This window comes from Anolis carolinensis, unplaced genomic scaffold, assembly GCF_035594765.1.
Source record: "Anolis carolinensis isolate JA03-04 unplaced genomic scaffold, rAnoCar3.1.pri scaffold_11, whole genome shotgun sequence".
Classification (NCBI taxonomy): Eukaryota; Metazoa; Chordata; class Lepidosauria; order Squamata; family Dactyloidae; genus Anolis; species Anolis carolinensis.
Window position 1 is genome coordinate 25,447,926 of NW_026943822.1, and position 15,151 is coordinate 25,463,076.

General features: G+C 41.3%; 1 protein-coding gene and 1 long non-coding RNA gene across 2 annotated transcripts in view; one reads left to right on the forward strand and one right to left on the reverse strand.

The window, feature by feature from the left end:
* LOC100556609 (uncharacterized) overlaps positions 1 to 8,219 on the reverse strand; it is a 44,362-nt gene extending 36,143 nt beyond the window's left edge. Inside the window, exons 1-3 of the long non-coding RNA XR_507551.3 lie at positions 8,055 to 8,219; positions 6,821 to 6,888; positions 5,648 to 5,694 (exon numbers count right to left, since the gene is read on the reverse strand). This is a non-coding gene — a long non-coding RNA (uncharacterized LOC100556609). The remainder of the gene's footprint in view (positions 1 to 5,647; positions 5,695 to 6,820; positions 6,889 to 8,054) is intronic.
* The window catches only part of myzap (myocardial zonula adherens protein), a 38,765-nt gene continuing 31,366 nt past the window's right edge, over positions 7,753 to 15,151 (forward strand). The window contains exons 1-2 of the mRNA XM_062963423.1: positions 7,753 to 7,975; positions 11,883 to 11,972. Coding sequence (XP_062819493.1) covers positions 7,877 to 7,975; positions 11,883 to 11,972 — 189 coding nt within the window. The 5' untranslated portion in view covers positions 7,753 to 7,876. The remainder of the gene's footprint in view (positions 7,976 to 11,882; positions 11,973 to 15,151) is intronic.

Below are 15,151 nucleotides of genomic sequence, written 5' to 3' on the forward strand. Positions count from 1 at the left end.
TTCTTGATGGCTAAAATCTGTTTTTATCGTTTGATGGAGTTTAACTGAATTTTTAATGCTGTTCGTGTTTAATTCTGTTTTAATGTTCGCATATTTTTAATTGGATACCAATGCTTTTATATCAAGCCGCTTTAAGTCCCCTTTGGGAAGATAGTGGGATATTATTATTATTATTATTATTATTATTATTATTATCATCATCATTATTATTATTGCATAGCAACCAAACTGTTCGCCATCTGTGCAAAGCAGTATAACATTACTGGCAGTTGACAACAAATCTTATTTAGAGCGACTACTAGGTTAATTTATTCCTGGTGGTATAGCTGATATTAGCCCACAGAAAGAAAGGAAGTTGCCATATATTACTGGCCCCTCTAACACAGTATTCTGCCTTGCTATGGCCTTCCATGATCTCAGACAGAAAAGGATAATTATTATCCCTGCTGCATTTAATTCAATAAATTAGAAATTCAACCTGGGGCTTTTGATAAACAAAACATGTAATTGACCACTTACCAGTGACTTCTTGGTGGTGCTATCATACTTGAGATACGGAGCAACTGTGAGTTAGTACTTATGCTTATTTTGAGGGTCCAGTTTGTGTTTGCGTCCCTTGTCCTTGTCCGCTGTTGCGAATGTACAACCAGTTTCATTTTGGAGTCTTCACATGTCTCCCCAAGGGGTGTGATATGGAAGTATGATAGAACGAACAATAATTGCAGTAGTCACCCCTCCTGGAATCTGTCACACTTAAGATGTGGTTGTAATGAGAGTACAGGCAGTCTCTGAATTACAAACATCCGACTTACAAATGACTCATAGTTAGGAAAGGACTGAGACAACAGGAAATGAGAGAAATCTACCCCTAGGAAGGGAAATTCATTCCTGAAAGACTTAGCGTGGCAAAAAAAAAGTGTCTCCGCTGAAATTTTATCATCAGTCCTTGTTTCCACAACAAGCCTACTTTTTCAAAATCCAATCTCACAGACAGCAAAACAAACAATACAAGAGTATTAATCCTTCCCTATGCTCTGCAAAGCTTATATATATATATGGCTGGTGTCACACTTAAAAAATTTACCTGTTCTGACACACAAACAAACTTAAGAACAAACCTACAGAGCCTATCTTGTTTGTAACTTGGGAATTGCCTGTAATGGCAATTTTACATTTTTGTCCACCAGGTGGTAGCAGGTCCCGTTAATCTTCAAAGCAGACCAAAAAGCATTGGTCTCTTATCAAAATCTAAACTAGAACAAGGGCACAATAGCTTTATTAGGACAACTAAATATAAGAGAACAGGAAGCTATCTTTTTAATTCGACAAATTATTTAACTGAATTGGAAATTCAATGCAATTCAGGCCCGCATCAAAACAAGTAATCAAGGGAAATAATAATCCAACTCTATTCTGCTTTGGTGAGATCTCACTGGAAGACTGTGTCCAATTCAGGGTACTACAGAAGGATATCGACAAGCTTAAATGTCTTAGGGAGCAATTGAACATATTCTGCTCCCTAAGACAAAGGAATAGACTGCTGGCAAAGGTGTTTGATTCTCCATATTAGGTCTTTAAGCAGAAGCTAGGTGGGCATTTTTAAGAGTGCTGCAATTGTGCATACCTGCGTGGAAGGGGGTTCAGTGGACTGACCCTTTTGGTCTCTTCCAACTCTCTGATGTATGTGTATGTCTTATTTTGTTTCAGATGATTCACGTAATGGCTAAGGTATCTAGGAGTACCCAATTAGCACACCAAGAACATGAAGAGGCAGGGCAGACAGGGAATTCATGGGTGTTTCCTGTCTCTATGTGGTGCTCATTGTTTATTCTAATCAATTTCCTCTCAGGGTATAGCATGTGGAGAAATAAATATATGTAATATCATCAACTGTATGTCAACTGTAGTTTTGACACCGAACTCCCAGGGGACAGGATTGGGACATGTTTCTATATTAGTCCCATGGTAAATATTTTTCTATAGAGTAGGAGTACTGGAATAACCATGATGGAACAGAACAAACTGATTGTAATCTAGTCCAGTATCCTGTTTTCCATGCCTCATCAGCTCTCCTCTCCACTCCTCTTCCCCAGAACTACTTTTCATGTTGCCTGTTATTGTTAAATCCAACAATTTTAGGGATCATACAGGCAAATATCAATGGATTAGTACACAACTGGATTGAGATTTTGAAAAGCATATACACAGCACACAAGTATGCGCAACCACCTTGAAAGGCAAATACTAAATCAGGCAGCTTCCAGAGGTTTCCTATGTCTACACAGAGATATGCACAAAAGAGTTACTTTGAGAACAAAAAGCAGGTATCAATCCACTATGATTAGGAAAGGAAAAATATGTAATGTACAACTTGGTCTAACATATTTCTTTTAAAATAATGGAGCCAATTTATTATTTCTGCTTCCTTATAAGTGCAGCTTTAGATTTATAGAACTTTAGCCCTGAGTTTATCTGGACCTTAAGAGTGTCTCAGATATGTATGTATTTTAAAATCTGGTTAAACTGGTTAGGTCATTGCTTTTGATTTAGCAATCTACCAGTGTATGAATAAGGAGCTTCTAATATAGACCTACCTGTGAGAATGAGAACAGTGCATTTACACTGATGAAAAGATTAAACAGTTTATCTGAGGGGAAAATATAAGTTGCTAACAGATATAGTATGAGGTGGATAAATGATGCTTTGAAAATACATGAGAATAAAGATTCAGCTAAAAAAGACCACAGAATATATCCAAAGCATTCAGATTGTGTAATCTATGACTTCAGCAGAAAATATATTATTAATAGGCAGGCACTGCATCATGCAATTACAAAAATTATCCCTCCTACATGAATAACAATGTTGGGCATACCATAAGAAGATGTGGCTCTATAGAAAAGACAACAAGGATTAGTAAGGTAGAAAGCAGTACAAAAAGGGGAAGGTCACTAGTAGAAGGCAGTCTGAAAAGAGGAAGGTCACCTTCAAGATGGATAGGCTCCATCGAGGAAGCCTTCCCTGAGTCTGATAATGGGATGACTTGGAGGTCTTTGTTCATAGTGTTGTCATAAGTCAAAGTTGACCTGGCGGCAGTTAACAACAGCAAAGGTCTGTCAACAGCACTTTAGCCATGATAGCCAAGTGATATCTTTATGAACACTGGCAGTATATCTTTAGGTAACTCCTGCCAGGTGTTGGGATGAACAATACAAAAGGTCTATCAGCACACTGTCTTGCATGCGGACTCCCAAGGGGGATCTGGGAAGTCGGTGATAAAAATGGAACACTTGGCTTGATGGAGTTTGAGTTTAATGGCAACTCCATTAATTTTTATTGATTCCAGTTACTTTATTTCTGAACTGAGCAGTTTGCGTATTACCAGAATTGCACATACTTGGTTTAAGAGTTAAATTGGTATATCATCTTTAGATGTGCAGAAAACTAAACGCACAAAACCAAATGAACACATTTCCTCTACAACACTGCAAAATGACCCGGTAAAATTGCCGGTGTGTATTTAAATGATCATGCTTGAGTTTTGAGCTCATTTGTTGCAAACTTTGAAAGTTCCAGTGTGAGTGAGTAAGGAAAATGCTGAGAAAATAATCTGAATGAAATCTGTAAAGAGCAAAGAGTTCCTAATTTCAGCAGGACAAATCACCTGATGTGCTCAATCATTCAAGGACCAGAGGTTAACTCCCAATCGGTCAGAAAAAGAAACTGTAGTTTATTCTCACACATTTTGTTTCACATAGAACAGACCCTTCACGTTCTCAATCCAGTCTTTTTGACTGATAAGATAATTAAATGTTGAAACTGGATGTTTCACTGTATTCTCTCCAAAGCACACTGTAGTATGTTCTGCAATACCAGACAGGCCTGTATCTCTTATATTTCTGCAATTTCCTCTAATTCCTTAAGAGGAAAGCAATTGGTCACCTCATTCTGGATTTGATACAAAAGCAAATCACACACAGTTGGCATCCACTTTGTTTTGCTGCAAGCATTGCAACTGGAATGTAGGTTGAAGCATTTTCTGGTTTTTTTTTCCAAATGACTTAATTACTCAATTGTGTTGTAAGAGTAAATCCAAGCAATAATGCTGTGTGGCTGTTCTTCCTGTATTGTACACTTAGCACTCGCTTATGTTTTAGCCATCTCTTTCCGTATGAGTCTTTCTTTCAGGAAAGGTCTCTGAATTTGTGCCAGCATAGAATTAAAGACTATCTTAAAAATCAGTGATATAGTGATATAGTCCAATTTGCACTTCTTTTCCTTTTTTTTTCCTTTCAAGACTCAGTAGGTGGGTTTTCCCCCATTTAAAGCCTACTCAGTTACATTTGAGTTACATCCAAGTTTGGTGTAGGTGTCTATCATACAACTTGGCTCACCTCTATATGTTGTCATTGGTTTTGGAAGCATCTTAATATGAGGTGCCTAATTTCTGTCTGCTTTGCATAGATTAAATATGAATACTCTTGCCTTAAGGTGGAAGATGTGGAGCTGTGGATCTGACTGCTTCCAGCTTTATGGTTTTATGAGGCTGGCTTGCAATTATAATCTTAAAGGCTGCCAGTTCATTATCAAAAGGAGGATTAGGTGCTGCTGGCCTCCTGATACCTCCATTGTGCCTCTGTTTGTGGATCTAAGACAGGAATAGGGCTTAGTGCCAAACCTCTGTCAATACAGCTGCCTGGGCATTTTCCTTATACTGTATTTTAGAGATGTGACATCAGAGCTACATAAACATAATTGTGTATCTACCAAAATAACGAAAAGAACATGAGAGATGTAAAACTGTTATCTCATCAGCCCAAAGCATAGTTCATGGGAAACCTTTCCTTGCAGGAAAAAAGTATCGAAGTATGTAATGTTGACCAGGATTCTGCTGTGTGTCATGATGGCTTCTGCTTTAAACATCTTCCCATAGTTTTACGTCTATAGTCAGGTGGTGGTCCCAAATCTTTATAAGTCACCTCATATAGAGATATGTATAGCCTCAGCCTTGTAAAAACTTTTAAAAAAAAGAAAAATGGCAAGTTTTCTCATTTAGTGATGGAAATCTTTAGTCACTGCTCCTGCAGCATGGGCAATTCTTAACAGTGATTGTGTGCTCACTTTTGGTAATCCTCTATGACCAGTATTCTATATCAGCTTACAAACAACTTCTAGTTAAGAAGAGGGTGAGACAACAGAGTGAGAGAAATCTATCCCTCAGAAAGAAAATCCACTCCTGGAAGAGTTACTATCATATCCTTGCCTTGACAGAAATACCATCACCTGTGCTCTGACCATCAGGACAATGGACCTTCTCCTTCTCATCTAGCTGAACGTAGGTTTGTGTTTGTGAGTTCTGACTGTGACATTTGTGTCACACATGTGACTCAGTAGCCATTGTAAATACGGAACAGTTGTCAGTACTTAGTCACAATTGTCAGATTTGGGGGAAGGGCCAGGATGTTGCAGAAGGCAAGCTCTTGCAAATAAACCAAGCAATCATTTGCTTCAGAAATCACAATTAATTAAGTTTACAACATCTATTTTAACTATGACACACCAATGGAAATTCTACTTGATGCTCTGAAAATAGTCAATAGATTATATTCTCTGCTAGTGCAATGAAATTAATCTATAAAATACTCACAGATCTGCTGTAGGTAATTCTTCAGTATTTCATGTTATGACTCCCTGCTGATGAAAATAATTATTTAGATATAGCATAAATAGAAATGCAGTTCCCTAAAAGAGCAAAATCATACAAGTAAATGCAAGATATTTTTGAAGAAAGGAAATTAGGGTAATTTACTAATAAGTCCATGCTAACTATTTTCTTCCCAATTTGAAAACTTAGTAACTTTTATTTTATTATGTATAGCCAACAAAAAAGAGGTGTAATAAGAGCAATAGACTGAAATTATTCAGAAGTTAAAACAGGGGGTAATGGGGTTATTTTATCACAGCAATGAAGCATTATTATAGCCAAGTAATATAGGTGAGTTACACAAATCTCTCCCAGTAAAATCTCAGATTTTTAAAAGTTAATCAATGATGGATGGGAGAATGAAAGGAAGAGCTATTATCTGGAATGTTTTTAACCACATATCTAATGCCGAAATTGATCACCTACTTAATATTGGATGTCAGCAGGCTCACTTCCTAAAAGGTTCATTAATAAAGTGAAGAACCATCAGCTGATAGCTATTTGAAGGTATGGTCATTTTCCCCACTTAATCCTGTAATTCTTACACATTCATTTTTTGGCACACCATTTACCATTCAACAGATTTTCAAGCTAGATATCAGCAATTTCTCTTATGCTGACCAGGCACATTAAGGCTTGTCTTAGTGTCTTGGGTCAGGGTGCAGGTATTGTAAATTGGATTCCACTGCCTCAATGAGAATTGGGCCCTAAAGTCTTGCCCTATAGAGCTAGAAATCATCTGAAGTAGGCTTTTAGGGCACAGGGAAGAGGGAAAGGCAGAGCCGTGCAGTCCTGTTCGGGGCTTCCACTTGGGAATAACGATTGTTACACATTCATCAACATTTAGAGAAATAATTTAATTGGATCTGTATTGTTCTGGACACATAAAGCTTTCACAGGATTTTAAAAATCCCTAACGTAACAAAGAAGAAATAAGTAAAAAATACATGAACTCTACTGCCTGGCTGAAACAGTCCTTTTTTTCCTCAGGGTCTCAGCTAAAGTTGTTGTTGCAAAAAGAATTGCTTCAAAAAACAAATAACAGCTTTAAAAAAATACATTTTCACTGTATCAAATTTGTAATTGTAGCAAGTTTAATTCTAGTCTAATATTTACCTTTTGTATGTTTCCAATTGTATCACTTAAGTTGCAAATTGTTTTTCCATCCAAGTACTGGGGAAATCCTGGGAAAATAAATAAATACAGATGGGTATCGTTCACGTGAAGGAGCTCCCGGTGGCACAGAGGGTTAAAGCACTGAGCTGCTGAACTTGCAGACCGAAAGATCCCAGGTTCAAATCCTGGGAGCGGAGTGAGCGCCCGCTGTTAGCTCCAGCTTTTGCCAACCTAGCAGTTCGAAAACATGCAAATGTGAGTAGATCAATAGGTACTCTCCGGTGGGAAGGTAACGGCGTTCCATGCAGTCATGCCAGTGGCCACATGACCTTGGAGGTGTCTACGGACAATGCCGGCTCTTCGGCTTAGAAATGGAGATGAGCACCAACCCCCAGAGTCAGACATGACTGGACTTAACGTCAGGGGAACCTTTACCTTTACCTTATTGTTTCCACATGCCGGCTGAGATCTTTTGGCACGGCACCCAATGTGCCGATCACCAGCGAGACCACCTGTACTGGTTTCTGCCAGAGTTAATAATATTATTACTATTATTATTAGGGAGTGTGGATGGACAAAGTTTCGACAGGCTTTTGAGTTCTGTTGTTGATGTTTTAAAAGGTGCTTTTAGGATGTTTTTAAGATTTTTTTTAAAATTGTTGATTTTAGCCGGTTCTTGTAAGCCGCTCCAAGCCCTAGGGAGTGGGGTAGGAAATCAAGTTATTTCCAACAGAGGAGCAGAATAAAGTGCGATTTTCGTTTAGGTGGGGGGCCTGCACAACAACCCAGGCCAGGAAAGCCTTCCTTCGAGAGCACAGTGGGAGGTTTGTAACTCGGGGCCTGTCCTGGCTCCTCTTCTCCGTGGATGGAAGGAAGGCGTGTCCGCCTGGCCGCCTCCCTCCTCGCTCGCTCGCTCGCTTCCTTCCTTCCTTCCTCCCTGGCCGTCCAGAGCAGAGGCGGAGGCTGCTGCTGCTGCTGCTAGTCCTCGCTGGGCCTGAGGCGGAGGCGGAGGCGGTGGCGGTGGTGAATTAGGGCCGGTTCTCTGCAAAGGGCAGGATGCAGCGCTACAGCTCGGGCCTCAGCCTCGCCACGCTCACCACCACGAAGCCCAGGAAGCCCCCCGACGGAGAGGCGGGAGGAGGCACGGCCAAGAAGGTGAGCCCACCACCAAGGAGGGAAGGAAGGCAGGCAGGCCGCGCCCCCTCACGCCGCCTTCCCCTCCGCGCATCCTTACCATTCTTATTCCAACTCTTCTTATTCCTATTCTTATTCTTATAATTATTATGAGGAGGGAATTCGCTCTTCACCTCGAAAGAGAGACAGGACAGAGAAGCCAACCGCCCTCGTCGCCTGAAGGAAGGCTTTTTCCCCTCAGAAAAGGGACTGGGGGTAGTGCGCCTGCGCAGAGACCAGGCTTCCCCCTCCTGCGCCTGCGCAGAAGGGAGTTGTTGTTGTTTTCCCCCTCCCGCCCCCTCCCCTCGGGCACAAAAAGGCGGGAAGGGCACGCTGCGGATAAGGCCGGCGCCATTTTGTTGTGTGGTTTTGCCCCTCAGGCCCCTTTTTACAAATGTTTTTATTGAGTGTTTCTAGGCATAAAAAAGAGTGAGAACAATGGTGGTGATAGGAAAGGAGGGGGGAAAGAGAAAAAAATTAAGGAGCGAGAAAATTTAAAAAAAATAGAAAAAAATATTTTAAAGTGTTTGTCTTCCAATTAATCCCTTTCAGACATGTTTCATATCCATCTTATATAGTTTCCGCCTTCTGTCTTTTATGTTTATAAGTATCATTATCTTTCTGCCTTCTTGTATTGATTCTATAATTAATAGTGTTCTTTGTTTCTCTAGGAAGTCTTTGACTCTTGACCAATCTGTTATTTTATGTCCTAATTTTTTTTTCTGTCAAAATGTCCATTTGCCTAATCTCGCATACTTTAGTAGTTCATTCATATGTATCTGGTATCTCTCTTTGTCTCCATTTTTGGTTATCGTATTTCTAGCGGCTGTGGTTAAATAAAATAACAATTTCTCTTGGTTTTTGTCTAGTTTGATGTCAGTGATATTTGGGAGAAAGTATTCTGGTTTCTTTCTGATATTCCGGCTCTTTTTTGAGGTTTTCTTCTGCCTTGGACTCGGGACTCAGTGGAGCCATGGGTTCAAATCCCAGGAAAGGAGATTCCTCTTCAACATTAGGAAGGAATAAGAACTGTTCAGCAGTGGAACTCTCCGCCTCGGAGTCCAGTGGAAGCTCCTTCCTTGGAGGCATTGAAACAGAGGCGGGACGGTCGTCTGTTGGAGGGGCTTTGATTGTGCTTTTCCTGCATCAAGGCAGAAGGGGGTTAGACTGGATGTCCTTTGGAGTCTCTTCCAATTCTTAAATATGATTATTATTATTATTAATCAGAGGCTGGATGGCCATCTGTCTGGAGGGCTTTGATTGTGATTTTCCTGTCTGGCAGAAAAAATGGGGTTGGGCTGGATGTCCTTTGGAGTCTCTTCCAATTCTGAGAGTCTATTATTATTATTATTATTATTATTATTATTATTATTATTAATCAGAGGCTGGATGGCCATCTGTCTGGAGGGCTTTGATTGTGATTTTCCTGTCTGGCAGAAAAAATGGGGTTGGGCTGGATGTCCTTTGGAGTCTCTTCCAATTCTGAGAGTCTATTATTATTATTATTATTATTATTATTATTAGTCAGAGGCTGGATGGCCATCTGTCTGGAAGGCTTTGATTGTGCTTTTCCTGTTTGGCAGAAAAAATGGGGTTGGACTGGATGTCCTTTGGAGTCTCTTCCAATTCTGAGATTCTATTATTATTCATCAGAGGCTGGGTGGCCATCTGTCTGGAGGGCTTTGATTGTGATTTTCCTGTCTGGCAGAAAAAGGGGTTGGGCTGGATGTCCTTTGGAGTCTCTTCCAATTCTGGGATTCTATGATTCGTCCCCAGTAACGAAAGAAACAAAGCAACTCAACAACTCAACGTGAATGCCACAGTATTTAATTTAGCAGTAGTTGGACATTTATCTCTCTTTTCTGTGTTTATTAAAATAGTAGTTTCTGGCTTAGGAGAGCCTTCTATCCCTTGAGCCGGTCCTGGAAACCGCGGAGGATAAACTGGCCTGGGCACTTGCTTCTCGAGAGCATTTTTGTCGTCCTCTCGTCAGCATCACGGGTCTTGACTCATATTTACGAGGAGCCTGTGGTTTTTTGGGTGGCGTTTGCTTTGGATTCCTTCCTAGGAAGGTTATTTTAGAAAAGAGCACCTAAGAAGCCTAAAGTGGAAACTGAAGTAGGGAGCAATGGGCTGGCAGAACGTTGGATAAGTGAAAATGTTGGATAATAAGGATTAAGGAAAAGCCTATTAAATGTTAAATTACAATATGATTTTACAAATTAAGCACCAAAACACAATGTTTTACAACAAATGGTCAGAAAAAGCAGTCCAATATACGATAACATTATGTAGTAATTACTGTATTTATGAATTTAGCATTGACTACTAAAAGGCCGACTGCGTTGGATAATACAGAATGTTGGATAAACGGAGGTTGGATAAGCGAGACTCTACTGTACTTCTATCTACCTCATTAGATTTTAATTCATGCACTTTGCTCCACTGCCCAGCCTTTTTTGTTATCTTGTTCTTATTCGGCGGTTTTATTCACCATTATATTGCTGTCAATGTGTTGGTTTGATCTGTGTAATGCTAAATGTCAATGATGTTTTTATTGTGAATGTATTTTTAATTTTGTTTACCGTGGAAATTTGGGCTTGGCCCCATGTTAGCCGCCCTGAGTCTCCTATTGGGTGAGAAGGGCGGGATACAAGTACTGTAATAAATAAATTAAGTTGTTATTATTATTATATCTTCGCAATTACGTATATTCTGGTTGGCTTATACTCAAGTATATAGGGTATACCTTTAAACCCTTAGCTAAATGTGTGTAAATTATTTTGGAAATGCCTCGTAACTAAGATTAGGATCTGGACAGCTCCTCTGAAGCTGCATTGCAGGGCGGTCAGATCCAGAGCAGGGCTCTCCTTCCTTTCCATTGTGTTTTTCCACCAGTTGGACAAGGCAGGCCCTTATCAAGCGGGACGCATTCCTTGCATGCTCCAGGGGACAGAAGCATGAGATCACCTGAGGAAGCCGGCTTCTCCAAGAGGCCTTCGTCTTGGCCATTGGGAGGCTTGTGATTCCCCCTTTGGGAGCCCCAAATGCCCAATAATAATAATGTTACTTGCAAGGACTCTTGCAAGTAAAACAAGCAGTCAAAGAAGAAGAACATGCCCTGGCGGAATATGTAAAGCAAAGTGAAGAACCTGCTTTGATTGAAGTCAAACATCAGAAACTCCTCAAAGCACAGCAGACAAAAAACCAGTACAAGAAAGCCGCACTACAAACTAGAGCTGACAGCTGGCACAACAAAACATTGCATGGGAAGTTCCTTGACAAAATTGAAGGAAAAGCTGATAAGGAGAAGACCTGGCTCTGGCTCACGAATGGGACCCTGAAGAAGGAGACAGAAGGCCTGATCCTTGCAGCCCAGGAGCAAGACATCAGGACAAAAGGCAATTCAGGCCAAGATCGAAAAATCAGCTGATGACCCAAAATGCAGACTGTGCAAGGAAACCGACGAAACCATGGATCATCTCCTCAGCTGCTGTAAGAAAATTGCACAGACAGACTACAAACAGAGGCACAACTATGTGGCCCAAATGATTCATTGGAACCTACAATATAGTAATATATAATGCTTATATTGTGCTATGCTAATAATATAATATATTGTATGTACCTATAACTTGTAAGCTGCCCTGAGTCCCCTTCGGGGTGAGAAGAGCGGGATATAAATGTCATAAATTAATTCATTAATCCTCTCCTTGCCCCTTTCTGTGGCCTTTCAGCAGCATTTAATCATTTCTGACACAAAGCTTGCCCTTGACTTCCCTTTCTGTCCTGCTTTGAATGAGAGGAAGTCTTTGCTAGAAAGAAACGTTTTGCCCCGTTCACAATGGAAGGCATGTGTCCTGAAAGCAGAACTTTCTCTTTCTTATAGACAAGTGTTTGTCGGCTGCGCTTGACGCTCCCCCCGGAAGAAGGCTCCCCTTCCCAGGACGACAAAAACAAGGCTGAAAAGGCCAAGAAGGTGAGTTCTGGAGGGGTTTCGGACCCGACATCCCATAACCACACTATAGGCTTCTTTGTGATGTTTTCTGTCTGCCATGTTTCAAACAACTAGCAAAAGAAGTGTAAACTAAGCAAAGCTTTCAAAACATGAGAAAATATTTGACCATGTTGTGTGCTGCCTTAGCCGAAATGAGAAGCAGGAAATAAATACAAATTATTGAATAAATGCCCAAGAAATCTTTCTTGGTTCTGCAATTGGATTTGGTCTTTTGAAAGATGCATCCCTACCATTTCATTCATCCTTTTCAGTCTAGTTCTGCTTTTAATTGTATTGCTTTTTACACTTTGAACCACTTTGGTGAAAAAGAGGAATAATAGTGATAATAATAATAATAATAATAGGCCTGTGTCATAGAATCATAGAATCATAGAATCATAGAATAGTAGAGTTGGAAGAGACCACATGGGCCATCTAGTCCAACCCCCCGCTAAGAAGCAGGAAATCGCATTCAAAGCACCCCCGACAGATGGCCATCCAGCCTCTGCTTAAAAGCCTCCAAGGAAGGAGCCTCCACCACAGCCCGGGGCAGAGAGTTCCACTGTCGAACAGCCCTCACAGTGAGGAAGTTCTTCCTGATGTTCAGGTGGAATCTCCTTTCCTGTAGTTTGAAGCCATTGTTCCGTGTCCTAGTCTGCAGGGCAGCAGAAAACAATCTTGCTCCCTCTTCCCTATGACTTCCCTTCACGGGAAGTCTTCTGCTGCTGATGGAGCTTTCAGTCACTTGAGACTCTGACTCCATAATAATAATAACAGTCACTTGAGACTCTGACTCTGTAATAAATAATAATAATAATAGTAATAATAATAGGCCTGCGTCTTCTGCTGCTGATGGTGCTTTCAGTCACTTGAGACTGACTCCATAATAATAATAATAATAATAATAATAATAATAATAATAATAATAGGTCTGCATCTTCTGCTGCTGATGGTGCTTTCAGTCCCTTGAGACCTCTGATTCCCTAATAATAATAATACATTTTATTTGTTACCCACTTCTCCTAATGGGCCGAGGTGGGGTACAACACATATTAACATGAAACACATACATTAAAATCCATGTATCAAGGCACACCGCAATACATAATTGTGTTTTGATTCCCATGACCTTTGCCTGTATTACTTCTGCGGCAGAAGTCTCCAGTCGGCACCTCTTGGCACCGCTGGGTGAGAGAGCTCACCTTGTGCTGTTTCCCTGACTTAAACCTGTTCTCCTTGCAGCTGCTCTTTTCTGCCCTCGAGGCCCAATCTACTTCGTTGTTCGCTTCAGGTGAACCGGTCACAGGGTGTTTTCTTGTTCAGACAGGGATTGCCTTTGTCTTAATCTAAGGCAGAGAGAATGCGACTTGCCCAAGGTCACCTGGGATGCTCTCCCACAAAGTTCAGAGACAGACCGAAAGTGCAGAAAATAAAGGACAAGCGAAGGAAAGGATCCCCACGGCCTCGGCTGTACCTTGGGGCTTGCTCCCTGGTGCTCGTGAGAGAGACACTTCCCTTGGTAGAGAAAGAAGGTGGGCAGGAGGCGAGGCAGCGCCAAGGTATGAGAGCTCCATCACACTCCATTGTCATCGCCTTACACCCACAACCACGCTTTTGGATGGTCATGTGGCATTAGCTATGGCCTGCTGGGGGCCCAGGTGTGCTATGCAGAGGGGCTGGGCCCCATGCTTTGGAGGTGTCAACGGACGCAGCTGGCTCATTCTGCCCAATGGCTATGGGCACATGGTGTTTCAGCCCCATTGAAGGTGCATCTCCTGAGATACCACCGCAGGTCGCCTTGCTCAGCCCATGGGCTCACAGAGCAACAAATCCAGAAAGAGTGGTTGACTTGCCAAGGTCAGACATTGGCTTCGAGCAGGCAGGGAGGGCCCAAGTCGGCCCATGCCTGGTTTGGCAGCTGAAAATAGATTGTGCTCCACAGAATACGCAGACGTTGGTTTCTGGGCATTAACGTGAGAGACCGGAGGGATATGTATATGCAGTGATCCCTCACTTATCGCTGGGGTTAGGTTCCAGGACCACCCATAATAAGTGAAAATTCACAAAGTTGGGGCACTATATATTTTTAAATATTTATACATTATTTTAGTTATACACTATTTTGTTTTGACACTCATTGTAATTGCTTTATTCTGTTATGTTTTGGGCATTGCCCCATGTTAGCCGCCCCGAGTCCCTTCGGGGAGATGGTGGCGGGATAGAAAAATAAATTATTATTATTATTATTAATCAACCAATCGTATGTTAATAAATCGCCTCCTTCTCCTCCCGTTGCCGCTTGGGCTCCTTTTCTCTCTCTTTGGCTTCTCCTTCTTCCCTTCCTTAGGCTGTAAATTGTAATTTTTTATGATTTATAATATTCTTTTAGAGCTTATTGAAAGACTGCAAAAAGTGAACCGCGAAGTAGTGACGGAACACTGTATGAGTATGAAGACTCTTTGTGGTGCATCATGGCTCTTCGTGGGTGGGAATTGGGTTGGCTTATATGTGTGTTTATAATGGATAAAATATTAATTCTGCGTGTGGCGCTTCCCCTCCTGTGCCTCCAGACAAGGAGGAGCAACGTGGTGCTGGAAATGGACAAGTGCAGATGGATGGTTGCTGCATGCGCCTCATCCCGTCTTTATTATTATTATTATTATTATTATTATTATTAATAATAATAATAATAATAATAATAATAATATTCATTATCTTCCTGGAAGCCTGCCCACACCCCACTCCCATGTCCCCGAGAACAGCATCAGCAACTGGTTAAAAACAGGAAGCAGGGCTTTGCAGGAATCAATAGACCGCTTCAGAGTGGAAGGAAGTCAACAATGGAGTTTCCTCAGGGATCTGTATCAGGGCCGGTGGAGCTTCCTCTTCGAGGATTAGAGAAGGCCAGGTTCACAAGCACTGCATGGTACACCTCGATGTATGTCACTCCTCAGCTCAGTAAAAGTTTACTCCCAAGCCTTTGTTGTTTTTATAAATGGCAGTCTGCCAGACCTTGGAAAACACAGGATTTTGGCTTCTTTGTGAACTTTGCCATCTCCTTTTGTGGAAGCTCATAATGCCAAATCATGACAGAAGGATGTGGTGCCAGAACCTCTCACTATGGGGTTGCAATTGTTCTTTAAGTGTGAAAAATCGTACAG